This window comes from Nerophis ophidion, linkage group LG02 (genome assembly GCF_033978795.1).
Source record: "Nerophis ophidion isolate RoL-2023_Sa linkage group LG02, RoL_Noph_v1.0, whole genome shotgun sequence".
Lineage (NCBI taxonomy): Eukaryota > Metazoa > Chordata > Actinopteri > Syngnathiformes > Syngnathidae > Nerophis > Nerophis ophidion.
Genome location: NC_084612.1, coordinates 27,802,163 through 27,828,912, shown reverse-complemented (window position 1 = coordinate 27,828,912; position 26,750 = coordinate 27,802,163). Strand labels below are relative to the sequence as shown.

The 26,750-nt window shown below is 41.8% G+C and overlaps 1 protein-coding gene across 1 annotated transcript in view; it reads right to left on the bottom strand.

Annotated features, from left to right (window-relative positions):
• Positions 1-26,750, bottom strand: part of spon1a (spondin 1a) — a 226,078-nt gene that overhangs the window by 141,940 nt on the left and 57,388 nt on the right. The window contains exons 4-5 of the mRNA XM_061880688.1: positions 4,801-4,874; positions 4,418-4,540 (exon numbers count right to left, since the gene is read on the bottom strand). Coding sequence (XP_061736672.1) covers positions 4,418-4,540; positions 4,801-4,874 — 197 coding nt within the window. The remainder of the gene's footprint in view (positions 1-4,417; positions 4,541-4,800; positions 4,875-26,750) is intronic.

Sequence of the window (26,750 nt, the reverse complement as noted above, 5' to 3'; positions counted from 1 at the left end):
GATGCGTGTTGCTACCCCAGGGATGCAAGAGGACCAGGACAGGCAGGAGTTGCAGGTAAGATTAGATTTAATACAAAAACAAAAATAATACTGGTACAAAATGCAAAGAAAAGGCGTGCCGAATGCACGGAGAGCTATGCTAATAATTAGCAACGAGAGCAGAGTACAGGAATAGAGGTGCAGAGCGCACGCAAAGCTAAGGCGAGACTTAGCAATAGTGATTACAAAAATAAGAACCAACGTGCGAGTTGCAAGTAGCAAACAGAACAGCCAGCAGGAACTAAGGTAGCAGGTGGTCTTAAATACAACACAAATAATTCAAAACAGGTGTGCGTAATGAGTCCGTGCAGGAGGCATACTTAGGTTGCCATGGTGACAATACAAAACAAGGAAGTGCGCTAACAAACGGGATCGGTAGAGTCCAAAACATGATCAAAACATAGGACAATACAAAAAGGACATAAACATGCTAGAGATGTGTGATCCGGTAGCCGGATCACAACATTACCCCCCCCTTAAGGGGCAGATCCCAGATGCCCCCCCAAAAAAAAAACAGCAATAAAGAGAACCCTCTCCCACAATGAGACAGTCTGAAAATGAAGGGAGGGTGGATAAGTCCTGTGTCCCCGGATCCACCGAGGACACGCTAGGTGGCGGCGGCGGATCGAACGTCGCTGCCACAACAGTCCAGGCGGGCGAACCCGCAGAGGCCACTTTAGTTGCTGACGAAGACCCGAGCACGTCCTACGAGGAGGACGCCCGGGGTAGGACCACAGCCGTGGCCATTGTGGAGGTGGGCACACCCGTTGAGGGGGACGCCCGTGGTACGGCCACACCCGTGGCCGGAGTTGAGGTAGACGCACCCGTTGAGGGGGACGCCCGTGGTACGGCCACACCCGTGGCCGGAGTGGAGGTGGACGCGCCTGCTGAGGCGGACGCCCAGGGTACGGCCACACCCGTGGCCGACGTGGAGGAGGACTAGGCTTGGCAGCAGCAGACGAAGGCGCGGGGGCTGCAACCGAAGCAGGCACCAATGCTGGTGTGGATGCCAGCAGGGAAGCAGGTGCGGATGCCAGCAGGGAAGCAGGTGCGGATGCCGGCAGGGAAGCAGGTGCGGATGCCGGCAGGGAAGCAGGTGCGGATGCCGGCAGCGGATCAGGTGCGGATGCCGGCAGCGGATCAGGTGCGGATGCCGGCAGCGGATCAGGTGCGGATGCCGGCCGCAGATCAGGAGCAGGAGTCGGCTTCAGCCGAGGAGCAGGAGTCGGCTTCAGCCGAGGAGCAGGAGTCGGCTTCAGCCGAGGAGCAGGAGTCGGCTTCAGCCGAGGAGCAGGAGTCGGCTTCAGCCGAGGAGCAGGTGTCGGCGTCAGCCGAGGAGCAGGTGTGGTGTCGGCGTCAGCCGAGGAGCAGGTGTCGGCGTCAGCCGAGGAGCAGGTGTCGGCGTCAGCCGAGGAGCAGGTGTCGGCGTCAGCCGAGGAGCAGGTGTCGGCGTCAGCCGAGGAGCACTAAGAGACTGGCAGAGAGGAGGACTAGGACTACTATGAGGATTTAGACTAACACTAGGACTTGGGCAAGGACTTGTGTGAGGACCAGTACTTACAATCAAACTAGTGCTTTTATAAGGACTTGGGCAAGGACCAGGACTTACAGTCGAACCAGGGCTTGGGCAGGAACTAGGACTTGAGGTCAACCTAGGGCAAGGACTGGGACTTACAATCATACTGGTGCTCGGGCAAGGACTTGGACAAAGACTAGGACTTACAGTGACACTGGGGCTCGGACAAGAATTTGGGCAAGGACTAGGGTTACTGTGAGGACTAAGACCACGAGGGGAATTAGGACACGGACTACGATCAAGACTACACGAAGGTACGTAACTGGGACCGGGACTTGGACTACCATTAAGAGAATGACTTGAGCAAGGACTTGGGCTAGGACTCGGACTACGACTCAGTCTACGAGTTGATCTACAATGTTGGCCAGAAGTCGGACCAGGACTGGGACTAGGCTTGAACACCGGTGGTGGAGGGCGCACTGGAGGTAGTGGACTAGCGAGTCGAAAAGTCGGTGGAGGAGGTCTAGGTGGCCTTAGTGGCTTGACCGGGGGAAACACAGGTGGAGGAGGTCTACTAGGAGGAGCTAAGCGGAATATCGGTGGAGGTGGCCTCATAGGAGGCTGCGGTTTGACAGTTAGCATCTGAGCTACTTCCCCACCAAAGCTATAGGCCCTAGCCCCTCCCTCCAGACGGGGATCCCAGACCCGTTCCCTATGGTCAGGGACTGACCTTAAGGGAGGGTGGTGTGAGGTTTGGAGGTGGGCAGACTCCTCCCCTTTAAGTTGACCAACATGTCCTTTTGAAAAAGGAGAAAAAAACCCAGACTTGGGCGGGGAACGGGGCTTAAGAGGTGGAGGAAGAAAAGTAGGTAGCTCATGTTGCCTTAGTTTGCATCTAGAAATAACATCTGTATAGAACTTAGTTGTGTCTATAGAGTCCAAAAAATCATAGTCAATATTTGAAACAGGTTGAGAATAAGACTCAACAATATAAAAATCCTCAGAAAAAATATCATCGACAGGGGGTGGTATTGAGTCACCAGGGGGCGTTGACGAAATGACGTCACCGTGATGGACCGGTGGGCCGGAGGTATGCCCTGGCCTTACAGCCCAGTCGGAAGAGTGGTTGGAATATGGAGAAAAAACAAAACTTCCAAACCTCAGGGAAGAGTACTGGGCTGTTGTCTGCGCGCTGCTGTCCGGGGAAAAAGTCTTCGCGGCTTGGCGAAGGGAAGACTTTTGGTGGTCCACTGCGAGGCGGCGTTGTGCTGGCTGTTTTCTGACACGATGGCGAGGCATAATGGATGCGTGTTGCTACCCCAGGGATGCAAGAGGACCAGGACAGGCAGGAGTTGCAGGTAAGATTAGATTTAATACAAAAACAAAAATAATACTGGTACAAAATGCAAAGAAAAGGCGTGCCGAATGCACGGAGAGCTATGCTAATAATTAGCAACGAGAGCAGAGTACAGGAATAGAGGTGCAGAGCGCACGCAAAGCTAAGGCGAGACTTAGCAATAGTGATTACAAAAATAAGAACCAACGTGCGAGTTGCAAGTAGCAAACAGAACAGCCAGCAGGAACTAAGGTAGCAGGTGGTCTTAAATACAACACAAATAATTCAAAACAGGTGTGCGTAATGAGTCCGTGCAGGAGGCATACTTAGGTTGCCATGGTGACAATACAAAACAAGGAAGTGCGCTAACAAACGGGATCGGTAGAGTCCAAAACATGATCAAAACATAGGACAATACAAAAAGGACATAAACATGCTAGAGATGTGTGATCCGGTAGCCGGATCACAACACTTATAGTCCGAAAAATACGGTAGATGGCAATCAAGCATAAGAGATAAGTCTCAAGTAAACAACACCAACATTTTAAATGTTCCATTGAAAATATAGAACATTACACACGGCGCTGAAAAATCTATCAAAATGTTTTAGTAGTAAATGTTTTAGTGCCATTTCTAGTATGTAGTGTAAAGTTCTTACTTATATCAGTCAGTAAACTTGTTATTAAAGCGCTAAAACATACTGACGTAGTCAGCTTACATTATTCTACTAAAGAAACTTCAGGTATTAGAGTTCCGGTCAGATGTTTTTTCACGGGACACATTTCCGGTGTGGTTGCTTACAAATGAGAAGATGCTGCTGCGTTATTGATTTAAGTAAAGTCTTAACGTCATTAAAACAGATAGCTCCATCTTTTGACATTTCTCCCACTCCCGTCCTTGCACGCTGCACCGCTACAACAAAGATGACGGGGAGAAGACGCTGCCGAAGGTGAGCCACGTAATAAGACCGCCCACAAAATGGCGCATCGCGCATCCGGAAATGACTGTCAGAAAGCGACTTGAAGATGATCTGTAAAACATAATTTATGCAACATTTTGACCAAAGAACCATCATTACATGTTATGTAGACCACAAGGAAGTGTTTTCCATTTAGAAAAAAATAATATTATTATGAAATAGACCATTTATCGGCAGTGCGCCTTATAATCCGGTGCGCCCTACGGTCCGGAAAATACGGTAGATAAAAAACAGTGAAAATGAAGCGACATGGAAGAATCTCTTCTTTACCAACAAGCTCCGGTATAAGACAGTGACTTAGGGCTTCCTCGGATCTTAGGGTTTATCTTCCTCCGCTCTCAACAGTATTATTTCCACTTGGTAGGAATTTGAACAAGAGAGGCACCTTAATCCATGAATACATTCACATCCTGATAGCCAGGCACAGGGTTGTGTACACACATCTCACCAGTGTTGTAAACAAGCAGTTTCTTGGCTGAAGGGCCATGATTTACATTACGTATATAATAAAGCAGATTTGATCAAGAGCATATGAGGATTTGCTTACGTGGGTAGTCTTTGGGATGAATCTTCTCTGACCAGTTCCCGAAGAAGGTGACTCTGTACTTGGCTGTTCCACAGGCACAACATTCTAGCAGAGGTTTATCCGTAGCATCTCCATACAGAGATTCTGCACACAAGGATTTGGAGATGGCAGTTTTGGCATTAAAAAAGGAGAGAAGGTGCAGCGTGATTCTTTTTTTTCTGTTGCCCTGTGTTGCATCCAATGTCACAACGGGTTTAATGGCAATTATAGTCATTCACGCTAAAGTTCGACGGCTGTGTAGTACGCCATCACAACCAAGAAAGAAGCAAAGCGAAATACGAAGCCAAAATAAATGATGGTAGATGGTATATGGTAAGCATCCAGAAAGTGGCAGGGAATCCTACCTTTTTCACACATCTTCTTTGTGAGTGAACCCTCATCCTGGAAATAGATGATCCTCTTCTGCACAATGCTTGCCCTACACAGGCACGAGAAGAAGACCAATGAGAAGTTAGTCAGAAGCATTAAAGCTGTAAAATCAGATGGTATATTTGAAAAATGTTATGAATAATGAAACATTATTTGAAAAATTGTGGCAATGTTGATATTGACTTCAAATGTAAACACGTACTATGGGCGTATTATTATGGTGTGTGTATAAGAAACCCAAAATGGAACCTATTTGTTGGGAGATATTTTCTGCCGTTTTGTTTCACCTCTGTGCAAAACTATATCATTGTACCTGCTGTTGTGTATTAGGGATCTGCAAATGTCCCGAAAATGTGTGCGTGCCTGCCATTGTAGTACGGGCTGTAGTCAATAAGCTCCTTTTGCGCTTTCCTCTTAGAGTGGGGCATTCATCCTCTACTGTTGCCATTTCTAATCTAAAGTAATGTACGGTTCAAAATCAATCTGTCAGTAGATTTGCTTTGAAAACGCTAAAAACTCCAACAAAAGATGACGGGAAGAAAACGCAGTCGGAGACGAGCCAGGGAAATAAGACCACCAACAAAATGGCGCATCCTTAAGAGACATTCAGAAAGCGGCTTGAAAATGGTCTGTAAAACATAATCAATGCCACACTTTGACCAAAGAACCACTACTACATGTGGTACACCACGAGGAACTGTTTTAAATTTAGAAAATACAAATCATAATATGGTCCCTCTAATGCGCCTTATAATCAGGTGTGCCTTTTGTATGAAAATAAACACGTTCATTGATAGACTACGTTATAATCCAGTGCGCCTTGGGGCCTGGAAAATACGGTAATAACTGCTTACTTTTTGCTGTAACATGGTTACATCTACACTTATTTCTTGGTGTTGTTTCAAGCTAGCTAAGCTGTTAGCTAAGCTATTAGCATGCCTGGTCCTGGCTTGCTCTCAATTTGTAGCATGTCAACCTTTGTTCCACAGTGATAATGTAACTTGATAATGATATTTAAGATACAAAGAAATACAGTTTATTCGTTTAAATCGGAGTGATTATTATTACCTTATGGGAGCGACTTCATGCTGCGTCTGGAGATACACAACTAGCTTGTCAGCTGGGGGACTAAAAATAGATAGTGTTGCCTGAGGCAATAGTAGGCCTTGGTGACATATAAAACTTAACAAATAAATACATTTGAGTTCTTTGTTGCAGGAAATCTAAATCCTTTAAAACATTTTTTTTACTCTTGCTCCGGCACACTTTTTGCCCCCCGCAGCTTCCGTAGCTGTCACTCTCGTCTTTATTTCTTAAGGGAGATACACACGCCTATCAAAACAGGGCTAATGCTAACGCTAACGAGAGCGAGACATTTGTTCCAAAGAAAACAAAAGTGTTGTCAGTAGTTTGGTTTTGCGGCAACAGGTGTGGAACAAATGACTGCAAAGTTTGTTTGAAAATATTTCTGTATCTGAAACCGAAGCCTCCAGTCGAGTGCGTGAAATGCAACTCTATAAGGCAAACAAGAATGCAACAATAACAAACTTACAATGTGCAATGCTACATTTGTGTTCACTGAAGCATTTTATTCAAGACAAAAGCATTGCTTCCCAGAGGAAACACTTAATATAATTACATAAAAGTACAATTTGTATTTTGTCTATATAGAACAACATTGTTCAAATTAGCATTTTTCTGAGAGTAAGATGCAGTGTATGTCGTGTCATTTCAAACAACTATTTTTGGATCAAATAAAGAAAAACATATCTCTTTCATTTATGTTCATTAGTTTCTTTAAAAAGTAGGGAAAAGTTTAGGAAAATCGCAAATCTTTTTTTTGTGTGAAAATATCAACGATTTTATTTTTACGTCCTATCGCTCAGGCGTAGGCGATCGGCATTCGTGATCAAGATTGAAAGGCATTCATCCGTAATGGCGATGACTTACTTTTTCACGTAATTAGTCGATACTGATCGGTAGCTGATCAACCGACATATCTTTTTTCTGATTTCAAATCTGCCCATAAAAGTTAACAGACATAGAATTAACCCCATTTTAAAGCTCTAATACTATAACAAACAAAACATTGGAATATGATGAAAAAAGGCTGTGACAAATATATAATTATTGTTTTATTTCTGAATTGTGTTCCTCTTCTAGACCATATACCTTTTAAAATTATACATGGTAGTCAGACTTTTTAAAGATCCACTGTGTGCTTTCTACTAAATAAAATGCATTCAACTGATAGACATGAGTTCCCAAGCCTACTTCCATGCTTGCATAATGAGACTTGATTCAAGTTGGGACCTTGTGCAAATTGAGCTGACTGCTGAGTTTGTGATATGTAAATGAGCCTCAAACAAACTATTTCAGCGGCCAACACATGTGGCCGCAACAAACCGCCTGCTACCAGACATTCTAACATAAGTAGATATAGTTGCATGTTTCCATGGGGACAGACCGAAACAATGTGGTGTGTGAATGTTAATGGGGAGGCTGGACTTTAAAATAATGTGGAAATGGTGCAGACGGATTGGTCGCATACAAAATATTGTGGAATAAAAAACAAACTGAGGTTTAAACGGATAACCTTCATGGAGACAATTGATATTGCACAGAAGTTAAATTAAAGGGGAATTTTTATTTTCTTATTGGGTAGCTTTTAGCTGGAAATGATCTCAAAATGTGGGCTAATAAATAGGTCCTGATAAGGTGCAACAAATACTCAAACTAATTTCAATGTATACTTTAATAATTAATAAACTAAATTTATGATTTAATCCAGTGGTTCTGAAACTTTTTTTTGTTTGTGTGTTTACCAAAAACCTTAGAAAAAACTTGGCTCCCCAAGTACCACCATAATGACCAACAATAAGATACAGTAGCTTAGTAGGCCAAAATACTCATTAAAATCATGGCAGAGGTTTTATTTAACAAGTATAGGTACAATTTTTGGCCACTGTAACATTCCACACAGTCTGCACAGTAACATTGTGCTTGAATACAGGAAAATAAAACACTGATCACCGAATTGATTCTTTTGACCACAAGATGGCGATCATGTACCACAGTTTTAGAATTACTGTTGTCATTTTTACTTGATTTCAAACAATCAATCAATCAATGAATTTGTATTTATATAGCCCTAAATTACAAGTGTCTCAAAGGGCTGCACAAGCCACAACAACATCCTCGGTTCAGATCCCACATAAGTGCAAGGAAAAACTCAACCCAGTGGGATGTCAATAAGAATGACAATGAGAAACCTTCACAATGACAAACCTTGGAGAGAACTCCACCCTAGGGGGAGACCGGATGCAATGGACGTCGATTGCCTGTAGTATGAAAGAAAGTGTAGGACAGAATTCCATCTGGCGCATGCAGCTGCAGTGTAGAGTACCACCACTTCTCCCCCTGCATAAAGCTCTGCAGGCCACATGACCTCTGGTGGAGGCAAGTCCCGAAACGTTTTCCCCTGCCTAAAAAAACGAAGCGCGCCTGTTTGGTAATATTTTGGTTAGCTTAAAAATATTGACTGCCACGGTTGGGAGTGAGAAGATCGTCCAATGTGCTAAACGTCATTGTGGATGATGGCAGTAGGAGAAGAAAAAATATAAAACATCATGGCGCACCTGTTACCGAGGAAGATATGGCATGCTAAGATGGCTAACACAAGCTAAAGAATATGACATGACAAAAAGAGGCATAATGTATATTTTGATTTAACGCTAAAATAAAGTTATAACTAAGGCAGCAAACTAATCAAAATTGAGCAAACACACAGTCCAACTCCAAAACAGTCATTGACAAGTCAAATCAGGTTTAATTTCTCACCCACTTATTCATGATTCAATTTTTACTTTATGTCTTTGTTTTCAAATATTTATGTTGAGATCGCCTTGATCCACTTAGTGATAGCATTTATTAGCATTTACTTTTGGCGTTTTTTTAAAAATATCACAATATTTTTGTGACTTAAGTTGCAGGTACCAGCACCAAAATAATTTCGATACTTTTCGGTACTTTTCTAAATAAAGGGGGCCACAAAAAATGCATTATTTGCTTTATTTTAACAAAAAATCTTAGGATACATTAAACATATGTTTATTATTGCAAGCGTGTCCTTAAATAAAACATATAGGACAACTTGATTTTAGTATTAAGTAAGCAAACAAAGGCTCCTAATTTAGCTGCTGACATATGCAGTAAAATATTGTGTCTTTTTCCATTCTATAATAATGTCAACATTATTAAAGACAAGTGGTAGAAAATGAATTATTGATCCACTTGTTCATTTAATGTTAATATCTGCTAACTTTACATTTTAACATGTTCCATCTTCACTTCTGTTAAAATGTATTCACTTATTCTTCTATTGCAGGGGTCGGCAACCCGCTAATGTGGCTCAGCTGCATGATCACCGCCCCCCCCCGTTATTTCGGGAGGTTTCCGGTTTTTGGTGCCTCTCCCGGACATCACCTGGGGCTTATAGTCTCCGATTTTCACTCGGACAACAATATTGAGGGCGTGGCGTGATGGCTTTACTTTTAACATCCTCTGCGACATGTCATCGCGTCCGCTTTCACACCATGCTATCTGCAAGCCGGCCGGAAGCATGCATTTCACTGCTTCTATCATCACACGTACGAGATTGCAAGGCATACTTACTCAACAGACACACAGGTTACACTGAAGGTTGTGATATAAACAACTTTAACACTCTTACTAATATGCACCACACAGTGAACCCACACCAAACAAGAATGACAAACACATTTTGGGAGAATATCCTCACAGTGACACAACATAAACAGAACAGAACAAATACCCACAATCCCATGGAACCCTGACTCTTCCTGGCTATATTATACGCCCCTGCCCCATCAACCGACGCACGAGGGGGAAGGCGTGGTTTGGTGCTAGCGTGGCGTATAATATAGCCAGGAAGAGTCAGGGTTGCATGGGATTGTGGGTATTTGTTCTGTTCTTTTTATGTTGTGTTACTGTGAGGATGTTCTCCCGAAATGTGTTTGTCATTCTTGTTTGGTGTGGGTTCACAGTGTGGCGTATATTAGTAAGAGTGTTAAAGTTATTTATATCACAACCTTCAGTGTAACCTGTATGGCTGTTGAACAACTATGCCTTGCAGTCGAGTATGTGTATCTGCGGGAGCCACATATAACGTGTTACTAGGCTGGCAAGCAGTTTGTACATGTAGTAGAAGGTGTCAAAGGCAGTGGCTTCATATGTCGCCCCTATTCTTGTTTTCTGGGTGACCATGAGCAGAAAATCGCGAGAATAGTTGCTTTGAGAATTCGGGATATTCCCGAAAAATTTGGGAGGGTTGACAAGCGTAATGCTGTCAAGCGGCATTCATATAAAAGTCGCGGGCTGCACTGACATTACATTCTCTTATCAAGGTGCGGGCCGCGTGTCTAAGACCCCTGGTATACACATAGCACAGAGCAAAGGAAAAAAAAAACTCTTTATGCTGTGTTATTTCATTTTAAATTTCAAAAGAGTTTTGTGGCTCCCGTTGTCTTCTTTATTTTGTGAAACGGGTCAAAATGGCTCTTTGAGTGGTAAAGGTTGCAGACCCCTGTTCTATTGTTTGATACTTTACATTAGTTTTGGAAGATACCACAGATTTAGGTATCAATCTGATACCAAGTCGTTACAGGATCATACGTTGGTCATATTCAAAGTCCTCATATTTCCCTGGGTTGATGAACATAATATACATTTTTCAAAATCGACAGAAGATGTTGAGTTGCCAAAAAATATAAATGTAATCATAGTAGTATCGACGAGATACGCTATTGTATTTGGGATCATTACAGTGGATGTTAGGTGTAGATTTACCAATGGTGTTTGTTTACTTTTCAGAGACGGTATAGTACCAAATATGATGTATTAGTACCGCGGTACTATACTGATACTGGTATAACGTACAACCCTAGTACAGTGGCACCGCAACTTAAGAGTGCCCCAACTTAAGAATGTTGAAAAGAGTTGTCTCTCAGCTATTTTTTATGCTTTAATTTCTGAGCACTAAATTAAATTAATGCGATATGCTTACCAATGCTCAATTTGCCAATGCGCCAAATAATCACTTCATTGAATATTTAAACCCAGTGTTACTGTTCAAACTATGTGTAAGATTATAGCTGCTGAAAATATTAAATATACGCGTTAAATAAAACTTCTGGCCTGTTTTTAATCAATATTTAGGCCTATGATGCTCCTGTATTTTAATGTTGGTCATTATAGAGCTACTTGGAGTGCCAAGTGTTTTCTGAGATGGTACTTGGTGATAAAAGAGAACCACTGTACAATATCAATGTATTTTTTTTGCCACATATCTAAGCAAGTTCTATTCTATTGTATTAAATTACTATAATCATATTTCTTTAAATTCCAGAACAATTAAGGACAATTACAAAACACTTTTGGCTGCATATACAGTCACATATTGTAATCCATGCAGCTTTATTTTGATCAAGGTGGGATTTGTCCTCGATTTTCAGTGGCATGCCAGGTTTTGTTATTGTCAATAGTAGTCTTTTTGTGTGTTTTTGTGTGTGCGTGTGTAAAGCACCGTGTTGCAATTTGCCTGTGAAAAAAAATTGCAATACAAACGAAGTCCGACTGATGATTGACTGATTATCTACCTTTGCATATGCTTTAAAATGTTTGTTGCGCCCCTTAGCTGTTTATGTAATCATTAACATGTGCACACAGGACCAATTAAAAGTTCTGCTACAAAATCCATGTTGACTTGTCGGTCCAAAAAGTGGACATGTGCAAGTAGAAAAATAGCATTTGGTTGGCCGCGACCCCAAAAGAGACAAGCCGTAGAAAATGGATGGATGGATGGTAAGCATTGCAAAGTGCGTTTTTAAGATCTTAACGGGTAAAATATTCCCAAAATATTCAGACTGCCTGACAACCAACAGTAATAATTACTACATTTACTCTACAGTAAACTTTATTAAGGGCTCAATTTAACGAGTACCAGTGAAATCTAATGAGATAATTAAAAAAATATGTCTGTGCACTAATATTGGGGCCAATGTAGGGATTTAGTTTAAAAGTTTGAATATGTAGATTCATGGTTACTTGCCAAAAGTTCCCCTATAATGCAGATAAAAACGACTTTTCGTAAGTGATGCCACCAGCACTCCCCTAATTGTTCACACTTTAATTCAATCTCACCCCAATTTCATATATCTCAGTGAGTCGCTCTCTTCGCTGCACCGCTCGCCCACTTTGCTGGGCGGTCCAGACAATCAAGTGCAGCAATGCTTACTTAACATCCAATTTAAATTCTATCTCACTTTGCCTGGTCCACACCGCAACCGATCCCAATCACCCCTAAAGTGCATTGATTTGAAAGAGTGCATGTGCGTATTTTGGAGCGTGCATGTGCGTGTGTATGCGCGTGTTCGTGCGAAATAGATTTTTTTTTTTTTTTTACTACAAAAGCTTTTTCCATTAACAAGCTCAATAGATGTGAAAAAGAAAAAAATACACTTCCATTTGGCCTGCTTGGGCTCCAACCAGAGATTACCTGAATTAATTTATTACTTTCAGCTCCTCCTGCATATTTAATGAAAATAACAACTTTTAGACAATGCATTGGGAAGACTGCACAAAGGGCAAATGATAATGGAACTTTGATGTTTTATAATTTTTTTAAAGGGTTTGACACCTGCATGTGGTAGGTGAAACTCACTGATGTACTGTTTTATTCAGACCACCAATCAGAAGGTGACGCGCTATACTGGCATAATCTCACACCAGGAGACGAGGAATAAATTGCTTCCCGTCAACAAATTGAGAGAAAATTGATGGCGGCAACTCACTCGTGACTCTTGCATGACTTACGATTGCTTTACGGTAAAAGATGAATATAGTTTACCGGTTTGGCTGGGTTTGCCATGTGAGTTTCACTCTCGGCATTCCAGACTATAAATCGTTACTTTTTTCCTGTACTTTGCACTCTATGACTTACAAAATGGTGTGGCTACTTCATGGATTTTTCTTCGCTAAGAGTTAAAATGCAAATAGATTTCATAAAACACAAGCAAAGACACTTAAATGGTGTGTCATTGTTTGTGCTATCCTGCCATCCTTTGGACAAGTTCCCGCACTGCAGCTGCTGCAGGGTGAACAGCTACAGAAATGTATTCTATATTGTGCTTTGAACCGTAAGTACAAGTGATGTTTTATCTTGTAGTTGCCAATAGCGTTCCTACTTGTATAGATTCTTCATTTGTCATTTCAAGCTACGTTTGCAAGTTTTATAATATAACTAAACCTATTCATACTTACTAAACAGTCCCATTTCTACATGCTGTCATAATCTATTCAAGCTAACAACGTTACCATTAGCTAATATGCTGACCCGTTTAAAAGTGTCTGTGTTAGTAACATTTACTTATGATGGCATTATTTTTGTATTGTGGAGTTAATGAGTTGATTCAGCAGCTACCAGGTCCGTGTTGATGACTTCTAGTTTGTTTGATCAACCGTTTTACTGTCGTGTAACAGGCATTATTTGGAAACAATTAGGGTAGAGTATTTAAATAAAAATTTAGAAAATATTTTGGTGTGAATATCTCAATTCACATCGTATATATCTGCGGCTTATGGTTAAATGTTTGTCTAAAATTTAGTGGGTGCGGTTTATTTATCAGTACGCTCTGTAGTCCGGAAAATACGGTACACACCACTCTTAATTTCAATAGTTTCCGATTAGTGAACAGTATGGAAGGACTCCCACTCTATACCCTATTATTTATACATATACAAAATGCACGCTTTGGGTTTACAACCCTGAAAATTGGGCGTTCCCTGTCAAATTTGACTTTTCACGTATTCTCTCGTCGACTCAACTACTTTTCTTACGTGCCACTAAGGCTGGAAAAAGTCCAGTGCCCCCCCAAGTTCAAAGATTATATTGCACCTGAACTTTGGAAGCAGTGTACATCTACATACGTAATAATGATGAAAAGAAACTTCCAAAAAACTATAAAAAAAAAATGTTTTAGTTACTTCAATTGAGACATCTGGAAACATAATTTGAGATATGGATAAATAAAAACAAAATGCCACTCTGTATTCACTCTCAAAATTCTGAATGCACATTTCTGTATCGTGAGTGCGAACACAGCATATCGACCATGTTTGAACATAATGGTACTAATGGACGATCAATACCTCTGGACAGTGATCACTGAACTAGGTGACTATTTAATACGAAAAACATACAAATAATCTAGCGTCCATCACTTGATTCAATTGATTTTTTGACAGTTAATATCAAAATTGTCACGCTCCTGCATGCAAACACAAACAGCTGTCAAGCCCCTCTGATGTGTCACGGCTTCACAAACATTTGTACTAAACATAACTCGTAATATCACAAATAACATCAAAGCGCATTTTCGGTTTCGGGTCCTAAATTGGCTGTACATACTTGTCGGATTACATCCTCAGCCATCCATTTTCCAGGTGAGAGGCATGATTTATGATCTACAATAAACTAAGGATCAGGGAAGCAAGGAAGCATCAGACCACTTGATGATGTAAACACAATGATCACGTTGTAGCTATGAATAGGCTGTCTGCGTTAGCACATACAATAACAATATCACTAATACTTTGTTAATATTTAAATAATGAAATGTAAATAGAGTATTATTGCCGCTTTTTGAATGGTTATTTATTGGATTTTATAGGCGGGACATAAGACCTTCTATTGGCTCCCGACTTTTCTTTACCTTTAATTAATTGTTAGAATGATTTTTAAAAAAATGTGTCCGCCATCATGTCTTTCATAATTATTGTGAACGATAGGCAACATTCCCAAAAAAGAGCAAATACCCTTCCAACATTCCGGCAACATTACATCCTGCCCCTTGATTGAAGTCTGTCACTATTCGGTTTAATCCAAGATATGTGCTCTGCCTTAGATGTGGGCGGTACCAGTCAACTTTACCTTTTATAGGTGAAAACATGAGCTATACCACACCTATTAAAATGATAAAAAAAACTTGTTCAATGCATACTATTCTGACAGGAATATTTTGTAGAAATATAGATGTATAACCATCTCTAGCGTATGTCAGACGCTATAAAAACACAGGGAAGTATCAACTGCCTTATTGAACACAATTGTTCATTCATTTGATTGGCAGTTAATGTCAAACTGTCAGCTGTCAACACACTCACATACAGCTATCCAAGCCCCTAGTGGCGTGGGTAACAGATCCACAAATAGTTGTACTGACACATTACACACCTAACATCAGAACACCAGGGAAGCTAAACAACATGGCTATGACAACAAACAAGATTGGCCTGGATGTATTATGGCCTTTTTAAATATAAAATGTTATCTTTTTCATGAATTTCAATGACATTCCAAGGTGTTGGCAAAACTCGTTTTATGATTTTCACAGCCCAAAAAAAAATCAATCAATCAATCAATGTTTATTTATATAGCCCTAAATCACAAGTGTCTCAAAGGGTTGCACAAGCCACAACGACATCCTCAGTTCAAATCCCACATCACGGCAAGGAAAAACTCAACCCTATGGGACAATGACAAACTTTGGAGAGGACCGCAGATGTGGGTACCAACCCCCTAGGGCGACCGGTGCAATGGACGTCGAGTGGATCTAGCATTATGAAAAAGGCACCTTAGTTAAATGAATGACATGAGCCTGCCTCTATCCACAATTTACACGCTTTACTCGGGATGGGCGTTTGTCCGCAGTCTGAATGGGAAAATGAGAAGAAGAAAAAAGGGGCTTAACTTCAAGCGAGTACAAAAATACTAAAACGCAAACGGGAGAAAAAGGCCCTATGTCAAATGTGCACCATACTAAAAACAAGTCCAGGTGAGTGTGCTGGGATCGGCTTAAGCACTTGCTGTGACACTGAACAGTTATGGTGGTACAGAAAATGTCTACAGTATTAAGGTAACCAAGAGTATAGGCAAAGCAAATGTATTTATAGAGCACAATTTGCACACAAGCATTCTAATACGAAATTTAAATCATCTACCGCCGGGTCACATCCAATAGCTAGAACGGATTTATCCAGAGATGTCTGTAGTCCATATAAAACAACAAGTGGCAGGACAAGATGTCAAACCTTGAGGCACAGGTTTGTCTTACTGAGTATCAAAAGTCTGATCGTCAAAGCCCAGCTCCACTGGGCTAGCCATGTTCCAAATGATTGGTAGCTTCATCCCAAAAATGCTGTTCTTTTCGCAACTAAATGAGGAATGTAAAGGCCCCTACATTGCTTAAAATACACATTGAAATCCAATTTTGGAAGTTGTAACTCTGACCAAAAAATCGGGGAAGATGCAGATCCTGAAAGGAAAAGGTGCATGCAGCAGATCGGCCACGGCATTGAGTCCTTCGGTCAGGCAAGAACGGCATCATTCCAAAATACGAGAGCACCACAGAAAGTGTGGACCTCTCATTTCATAACAGCAGTGTTTGTGGAAGATTGCGTGTCCCGAGAATAGGGCTGCACTCCCATATGAGGAGTCAGCCCAAAAGGAATAAAATAAATGCTTACCAATGGATTTGTTGGACTGACAAGAGAACCAATTATACTGTAGACTTCTATTCATGTCTTACATTAAAAACAGCATTGATAATCATTCATAAACAATTTCTAAGGCGCCCGCAGTTTACCGGCTGACAACACATTTTCATTGGTATGCTTTTGTTATTTAAAAAGTTAGTAAATGTGCGAAAGTCAAAATATAATTACATTTAAACGGTGCTGAGTTGATTAAATAAATGAGTAGAAAATTGGTAGAGAGAACAGTTCAACACCTATGCTAGGACCATTTCTATCATATTGTAGGTAGTTAAATAACTTTTTTTTTTTTTGTCATCTGGTGTATGGCAGTTTAACACCATAGTTCTATTTTTTTTGTTTTGATTAATACAGTATCACGGCATTTGAACAAATATAAAACACAGAAACAATGTGAGGTAGAGTCAAAAATTTCCTAAAATAAGTATTTTATATATATATATATATATATATATATATATATATATATATATATATATATATATATATATATATATATATATGTATATATATATATATATATATATATATATATATACACACACACAAATATAAAACACAGAAACAATGTGAGGTAGAGTCAAAAATTTCCTAAAATAAGTATTTTATATATATATATACATACATATATATGTATATATTTATGTGTGTATATATATATATATACATATATACATACATACATATATATGTATATATTTATGTATATATATCTATATATATGTATATATAGATATATATACATACATACATACATACATATATGTATATATTTATGTATATATATATATATATATATATATATATATATATATATATATATATAAATGATAAATGGGTTGTACTTGTATAGCGCTTTTCTACCTTCAAGGTACTCAAAGCGCTTTTGACACTACTTCCACATTTACCCATTCACACACACATTCACACACTGATGGAGGGAGCTGCCATGCAAGGCGCCAACCAGGACCCATCAGGAGCAAGGGTGAAGTGTCTTGCTCAGGACACAACGGACGTGACGAGGTTGGTTCCAGGTGGGATTTGAACCAGTGACCCTCGGGTTGCGCACGGCCACTCTCCCACTGCGCCACGCCGTCCCATATATATATATATATATATATATATATATACAAAAACAGTGAAATTGGCACATTGTGTGTAATTCATGAATAAAAACACAATGCATTGATTTGCAAATCCTTTTCAACTTATGTTAAATTGAATATACTGCAAAGACAAGATATTTATCAATTGAATGTTTTTAATGTTTTCTTCATAATCATCCAACTTAGAATTTAATGGCAGCAACACATGGCAAAAAAGTTGGCACAGGGGCATTTTTACCACCGTGTTACATGGCCTTTCCTTTTAACAACACTCAGTAAACATTTGGGAACCGAGGAGACCAATTTTTTAAGCTTTTAAGGTGAAAGGCTTTCCCATTCTTGCTTGATGTAAAGTTTAAATAGTTGAGCAGTCCAGGGTCTCCATTGTAGTCTTTTAGGCTTCATATTGCGCCACACATTTTCAATGGGAGACGGGTCTGGACTACAGGCAGGCCAGTCTAGTACACACACTCTTTTATTATGAAGAGAGGCTGTTGTAACACAAGGCATGGCATTGTCTTGCTGAAATAAGCAGGGGCGTCTATAATAGCGTTGCTTAGATGGCAAACTATGTTGCTCCAAAACCTGTCTGTACCTTTCAGCATTAATGGTGCACTCACAGATGTGTAAGTTATTCATGCCTTGGGTACTAATAAAGCCCTATACTATCACAGATGCTGGTTTTTGAACTTCACGCCAATAACAATCCGGATGTGTCATGTGGTGCCCGCATGGTGATGCGCGTTGTGTCACCCCGGGATGCAAGAGGACCGAAGACGAGCAGGAATTGCAGGTAAAAGCTTGGTTTAATACAAAAATATAAAAGAACACTGACACAAAAGGCAAAAGAAAGTGCGTGCCAATGCACGGAGAGCTAGGCTAACACTTAGCACTGAGACAAAGTCCAAAAATAAACGTACCGAGAGCACGGGAAGCGAAGATAAAACTTAGCACGGAACAAAACATAGGAAGATAATCACGACAAGACATAGGGAGATAACCGCGTGAACGTTGCTTACCGCAAACAAAAGATCCAGACTGAACAAAGGGAGAAGGAAGGCTTGAAATCTGGCAGCAATCAGAAAACAGGTGCGCGTCAACCGAAAGTAGCAGGTGGAACAAATACGAAATCATGGTAACAGAACAAACAAGGAAGTGCACAAACTAAGAATCGGAAGAGTCCAAAACAAACCAAGAATACAAAAGGACTCAAAAAACTAAATCAAAATGTGATCCGAGAAGCGGATCACAACATAACCCCCCCCTTAAGGGACAGATACCAGATGTCACAAAAAAGCTTGAACCCTACCCCACAATAACAAGAGTCCAAACATGAAGGGAGGGCGGAGGGAGGACATGGTGGTGGGTCGCCAGGCCGTGTGTCCCTGAAGCCACTGGGGACAAGCCAGGTGACGGCAGCGAACGGAAAGCCGCAGCCGCAAAAGTCTTGCCGGGTCACCTCAAAGAAGCCACATCCGTGGCCGACGTGGAGGCGGGCGCGCCGGAGCGGGCCTGGAAGCAGCAGATGAAAAAAGGTGCGGGTGCTACAGCAGAAACAGGCAAGGGTGCAGCAGACGATGAAGCCGGCGCTGATGCAGACGATGAAGCCGGTGCTGGAGCTTGGCATGTCAGCCGAGGAGCAGAAACTGATGCCAGCCGAGGAAAAACTACTGGTGCCAGCCGAGGAGCAGCTACTGGTGCCAGCCGAGGAGCAGCTAAAGGTGCCAGTCGAGGAGCAGCTACTGGTGCCAGCCAAATAGCAGGTACTAGTGCCAGCCGAGGAGCAGCTAAAGGTGCCAGTCGAGGAGCAGCTACTGGTGCCAGTCAAATAGCAGGTACTAGTGCCAGCCGAGGATCAGGCGCTGGTGCCGGCCGAGGAGCAGACGTTGGTGCCGGCCGAGGAGCAGACGTTGGTGCCGGCCGAGGAGCAGACGCTGGTGCCGGCCGAGAAGCAGACGGTGGTGTGGGCTCCAGCCCTGGAACAGATGCTGGTTTGGGCTCCAGCCTAGGAGCAGGTGATGGAGTGGGCTCCAGACCGAGGTCAGGGGCTGGTTTGTGAACCAGCTTGAGACTAGGACTCGGACAACGACTCAGTCTATGAGTCAGACTAAAACTGGGACCATGACGAGGGCTAGGAGTGAGGCTACGACTATTACTAAGACTAAGACAGGGACTGTGACTACAAAAAGGACTTGGACAGGGACTAAGAAAAGGACTAAGACAAGGACTAGGACCAGGACTAAAACCTGGACCAGGGCTCGGACCAGTACTTGGACCAGGCCTCGGACTACGTGTCAGTCTACCAGTCGGTCTACAACTTGGACCTGGAGTCGGTCTACAAGTCTGAGCAGAAGTTGGACCAGGACTAGAACTAGGACTAGGGCTTGGACTAGGACTAGGCATTGGACTATGGCTTGGACTAGGGTTTGGATTAGGACTAAGACTAGGACTATCTACAGCTAGCCGTGGTGCTGGTGGAGGCGACCTAGTAGGTGCTAACCGGAATACCGGTGGAGGAGGACGCGCAGGAGGTTGCAGTTTAGCGGGTCGAAAGACCGGTAGTGGTGGCCTACTTGGAGGTGGCGGCTTAGCAGGTAGCACAGCTACCAGTACTACCCCCCCCCTCAGGAAGCGAATTCCAATCGCGCTCCCTGTGGTCTGAGATTATCTCTTGGAATTTATTGTGCTCTGAAATAGCGGACAGAGTGGTCTGGGCCGCTAAGAATTGCTACTCCAGATTAAGCTCAATCTGTACTCTACGATACCACTCATCTACCCAAGCAGGATTGTACTTTTCTAGGTGTGTTTCAAAGTCAGGTGAAGTAGGGGCAGCTACAATCCGGCGGGAGGCGGCGTACACCCTGGAATAGTCGCCAACTCATCGCAGGGCCAACACAGATACACAGACAACATTCACACTCACATTCAAACACTAGGGCCAATTTAGTGTTGCAAATCAACCTATCCCCAGGTGCATGTCTTTGGAAGTGAGAGGAAGCCGGAGTACCCGGAGGGAACCCACGCATTCACGGGGAGAACATGCAAATTCCACACAGAAAGATCTGGACTCGGACTTCTAAGGACCTTCGTATTGTGAGGCAGACGCACTAACCCTTCTGCCACCGTGAAACCCATATATATATATACACACACACATACATACATATACATATATATATATATATCAATCAATCAATCAATGTTTACTTATCTAGCCCTAAATCACTAGTGTCTCAAAGGGCTGCACAAACCACTACGACATCCTCGGTAGGCCCACATAAGGGCAAGGAAAACTCACACCCAATGGGACATCGGTGACAATAATGACCCAGTGGGACGTCGGTGACAATGATGACTATGAGAACATGATACTGTGAAAGATCAATCCATAATGGATGCAACACAGTCGCGAGAGTCCAGTCCAGAGCGGATCCAACACAGCAGCGAGAGTCCCGTTCACAGCGGAGCCAGCAGGAAACCATCCCAAGAGGAGGCTGATCAGCAGCGCAGAGATGTCCCCAGCCGATACACAGGCGAGCAGTACATGGCCACCGGATCGGACCGGACTCCCTCCACAAAGGAGAGTGGGACATAGAAGAAAAAGAAAAGAAACGGCAGATCAACTGGTCTAAAAAGGGAGTCTATTTAAAGGCTAGAGCATACAAATGAGTTTTAAGGTGAGACTTAAATGCTTCTACTGAGGTAGCATCTCGAACTGTTACCGGAAGGGCATTCCAGAGTACTGGAGCCCGAAATGAAAAAGCTCTACAGCCCGCAGACTTTTTTTGGGCTTTGGGGATCACTAATAAGCCGGAGTCCTTTGAACGCAGATTTCTTGCCGGGACATATGGTACAATACAATCGGCAAGATAGGATGGAGCTAGACCGTGTAGTATTTTATACGTAAGTAGTAAAACTTTAAAGTCACATCTTAAGTGCACAGGAAGCCAGTGCAGGTGAGCCAGTACAGGCGTAATGTGATCAAACTTTCTTGTTATTGTCAAAAGTCTAGCAGCCGCATTTTGTACCAACTGTAATCTTTTAATGCTAGACATGGGGAGACCCGAAAATAATACGTTACAGTAATCGAGGCGAGACGTAACAAACGCATGGATAATGATCTCGGCGTCTTTAGTGGACAGAATGGAGCGAATTTTAGCGATATTGCGGAGATGAAAGAAGGCCGTTTTAGTAACGCTTTTAATGTGTGCCTCAAAGGAGAGAGTCTGGTCGAAGATAATACCCAGATTCTTTACCGTGTCGCCTTGTTTAATTGTTTGGTTGTCAAATGTTAGAGTTGTATTATTAAATAGAGTTCGGTGTCTAGCAGGACCGATAATCAGCATTTCCGTTTTTTTGGCGTTGAGTTGCAAAAAGTTAGCGGACATCCATTGTTTAATTTCATTAAGACACGCCTCCAGCTGACTACAATCCGGCGTGTTGGTCAGCTTTAGGGGCATGTAGAGTTGGGTGTCATCAGCATAGCAGTGAAAGCTAACACCGTATTTGCGTATGATGTCACCTAGCGGCAGCATGTAGATGCTGAAGAGTGCAAGGCCAAGGACCGAACCCTGGGGAACTCCACACGTTACCTTAACGTATTCCGAGGTCACATTGTTATGGGAGACACACTGCATCCTATTAGTAAGATAAGAGTTAAACCAAGACAGGGCTAAGTCTGACATACCAATTTGTGTTTTGATACGTTCTAATAAAATATTATGATCGACAGTATCGAAAGCAGCGCTAAGATCGAGGAGCAGCAACATAGATGACGCATCAGAATCCATCGTTAGCAATAGATCATTAGTCATTTTTGCGAGGGCTGTCTCCGTGGAGTGATTTGCCCTGAAACCGGATTGAAAGGTTTCACATCGATTGTTAGACGCTAAGTGTTCATTTAACTGCTCCGCAACAATTTTTTCGAGGATTTTTGAAATAAAGAGAAGGTGAGACACCGGTCGGTAGTTTACCATGAGGTCAGGATCGAGGTTAGGTCTTTTAAGAAGAGGATGAATAACCGCTTTTTTGAATGCTAGGGGAACAGTGCCCGAGGAAAGTGATAAGTTTATAATATTTAGCACTGATGGACCTAATAATACAAAGAGCTCCTTGATCAGTTTCCCGGGAAGAGGGTCAAGTAAACATGTTGTTTGTTTTATTCCATTTACACGTTGTAACAATTCCTCTAATGTTATTTCCTCAAAACGAGAGAAACTATTTTGGAGGGCAGTATCCGCCGTATATACCATCGTGTCAGTGTTAATAGAACCCCGTTGTAGCTGGGACGCATTGTCTTTAATCTCCTTTCTAATGACTTCAATTTTCTTACTAAAGAATTGCATAAAGTCATCAGCTGAGTGGGTGGAGCAACTGGAAGGAGTCCCTTGTTGGGTTAGCGATGCTACCGTACTAAACAAAAATTTAGGATCGTTTTTATTACGGTGGATGATATTTGAGTAATAATTAGCTTTAGCTAAGGTAAGCATGCGTTTATAAGTTATTAAACCATCACTAAATGCTTGATGGTGCACCTCAAGTTTAGTCGTGCGCCATTTGCGTTCCAGCTTTCTACATAATAATTTCTGAGCTCTAGTTTCTTCTGTAAACCACGGGGTGCGCTTTTTTGGAGCCTTTTTTAACTTTAGCGGTGCTATGTTATCAATGGTTTCGCGCAGGGCGTCGTTAAAGTTGTTAGTGAGGTTATCAATAGAGCCCACATACTTTGGGAATGGTGCCATTACCGAGGGCAGTAGGTCAGCAAGAGTTGTCGTTGTGGCCGTATTAATGTTGCGGCTGCTATAGCAGTTATTATTATTATTAGTTTGACGAACATGCGTCTGAACCTCGAATTTTATAAGATAATGATCGGACAATACTTTAGTATACGGGAGTATCGTAACTTTGGAAGCGGTGATACCCCTGACAAGCACTAGGTCTATCGTATTACCGTGGGTTCATTTATTATTTGTGTGAGACCACAGCTATCAATTATAGTCTGGAGCGCTACGCACGGTGGGTCCGATGGGGTATTCATATGGATATTAAAGTCCCCCATTATGATTATATTATCGGCTTGTGTCAATAGATCAGCAACGAACTCTGAGAATTCATTGATAAAGTCCGAATAGGGCCCTGGGGGGCGGTAGATAACAGCCAGGTGTAGAGGCAGCGGTGTGGCAGACTTCATAGTAAGCACCTCAAACGATTTATATTTATTATTTATGTTAGGACTAAGGTTAAAGTTTTCGTTGTATATTAGTGCGACCCCCCCACCCCTTTTAAGCGGACGGGCAATATGCGCATGTGTAAAGTTAGGAGGACATGCCTCATTTAGCGCAAAAAAGTTGTTTGGTTTAAGCCAGGTTTCGCTGAGACCGATGACGTTAAGATTGTTGTCTCTGATAATATCATTAACTAACAACGTTTTGGGAGACAATGATCTTATGTTTAAAAAACCTACATTATAGGCTGTGGGCTGTTTTATGGAGTTTTTGATCAAATTATCCGTAGTAGCAATATTAATAATGTTGTGTTTATTATGCCCAGTGCATTTAGTATAGTTACGACCATATCTAGGAATTGATACGACAGGAATTTTCCGATTGTTTGATTGTTGTTTTGATAAACTGCACGCATCATGGTTAGCCACCTCAGTAACGGGGATTTTCCGATTGTTTGTTTGTTGCTTTGATAAACTGCACGCATCATGGTTAGCCACCTCAGTAACGGGGATTTTCCGATTGTTTGTTTGTTGCTTTGATAAACTGCACGCATCATAGTTAGCCACCTCAGTAAAACACATGTCCAACTCTGAAACACTCAAAGCAGAAAAAACGTGTTCTAATTTAACTGACTCCTTACCCAGACCAGTAGTCTCGCATCTTTCATTTAAATCCGTCTTCATGATGGAGGGAAGTGGTGTTCTGTGGGGATTAGCCTTCTGCTTTGTTTTTAGCCCCGCTCGACATCCGCGTTTCCGATCACACCGCTGGCGTCTGCTCCGTAGACGGCCCCCGCTGCTACTAGACTCCCCTGCTTCACAGGCCGCTGGATGTAGCCGCCGACGTATTCCCATGCTAGTTAGCACGTTTAGCACGCACGCGTCTATCAGTCCAAAACGGCCCGATATGTCCACATCCAGAAGTGTCTGGCGGTCGTACGTGATCACGGAGTGACCACGATGCGAGCCAGCCATAAAGTTTGTGGAATTGTCCGGTATTTCTGCCAAATGTTCCATCTTTAGCAGCAGCTCCGCAATGTTGCAGCCCGTACGGGCGCCGCCATATATACATATACATACATACATATATATATATATATATGTATGTATATACACACACACACACACATGTATGTGCAAAACAAAAAACACTGCTACCCTTACAGTTTTGGGCTTCACTGGGCTTGGAAATAAGTTCCTTTTGTCCAACTCTAGCACCAGGCAGCTTTGAATTACAATCAATTACAGGACTAGAGCCCCGCCACAATCTCATTAAGAAAACAAGACCATTGTTAATCTCCGAACAGCAGTCCTAAATCGTGCATACACATTTCCACCGCCAACTGCCAACCTTATTCAGGAAAGGTATTTGTTATGAACAGCAGACCATAGGACTCTTTAATGGCTGTTGTTGACAGCTACAGGATTTGAACCACAGCCTCCAGCTGCTAAGTCAGAGTTGATTTATGTCAACATTGCTGTACCCAAACCACTACACTCTTTGACGCATGCTATTTAGAGATGATGTTGGATTAAACGGTACATTTCCTCACTAGTGTTGTGTGATGTAATAATATGAGACATTCTGGGCATTTGAATTTAACAACAGACTCAATAGTTATTTACATATGCCTTGTCTAACCAATAGAACCATTCGAGTTATTGGTATCACTAAAAAAGAAAAATACCTTGAATAACACCATGTATAACAAAAAATGAAGCTACAGCTGGATGCTAAAATGTTATTACTTACGATTTAGGACTAGAATAAGCATCTTAGTCTGACCCTGTCATCAGTAACCTTAAGGCCAACCAAACCACCAAGCATAGGCTTCCATCGAAAAGACAGCAACTGGCCATCAATTATACTGCCGTAAACCACTTGGGAGGGGCAACATGTGAGTCACAGAAGCAGATACACTTCTAATTTCGAGGACATATTCTATTTTTATGATGATTTCTTAAATATATACTGACCGCTGTGTATAGAAATGAAAGTGAACTGAAAAATAAGTATTGCCTCATCTGAGGCTGTACCGAAAAAGTAATTACTGTATCTGCCATTATTACATTAAACATGAAAGCAACATGTAGCTTTCATTCCTGTTAGTTAGGATTACGCAATAACTGCATGAATGATTTCCATGAAACCCTGCAGATAAGTGGTGCATGTACACAGCAAGAACCCATTAGAGTTGTGTATGCTCCAAATTATAACAAACAATTTTCTCTACGCTAATTACTGGGCAAACTACTGTGAGTCACATGTGGCTCGTAATGCCCACGAGACATTTCTGAATTATTATTTTCAAACTTTAACATGGATTTTGTAGCCGGCAGTAGAATTTGCAAAGCTCTTTTTAAATTTAACTATGCAAATTATTCCAATGTTTTCTAAAGCAATCTGTACTTTGTAGAGATTAAAAGATGATTAAGGTAATCATAGGGAGTTGGTTAGAGCAGCTCCAGGAAGACGAAGTTAAAGAAAAAATAATGTGCAAAGCAGATAAAGCTATGTGACCGAGAAGCAATCTTTAAGCGACAAAAGTACAAGCTTATCGGTCATTATGTGTTTTTTTTAATGTGTGCTTTCATATTCAGCTGTGTTTGTTGCATTCTAGCAGTGTTTTCGCTTGATTGCTAAACACATCAAGGGGGTCATCCTGGAAGTAAACGAGGGACATTTACTTACTCTTTTTAATTAAAGTTGTATTGATCATATATAGTTTATGTTGTAAATCCCACATCGTTTATTCACATACATTCTGGGTGTCTTACATAAAAAAAACCCTGTAAAATTCAATTCCATTTTGTGAAGTAGTCTGCCGTAAAAACCTTTAGCGTTCTATCATTTATTAGTGTGTTTTTTATTATTACTACCGTGTAGAGTGGGTAACACTATATGTACACATCCGACGCTTCTGGGATTCTCTTGGGTGATTTTAACCACTGTAATCCATACTTG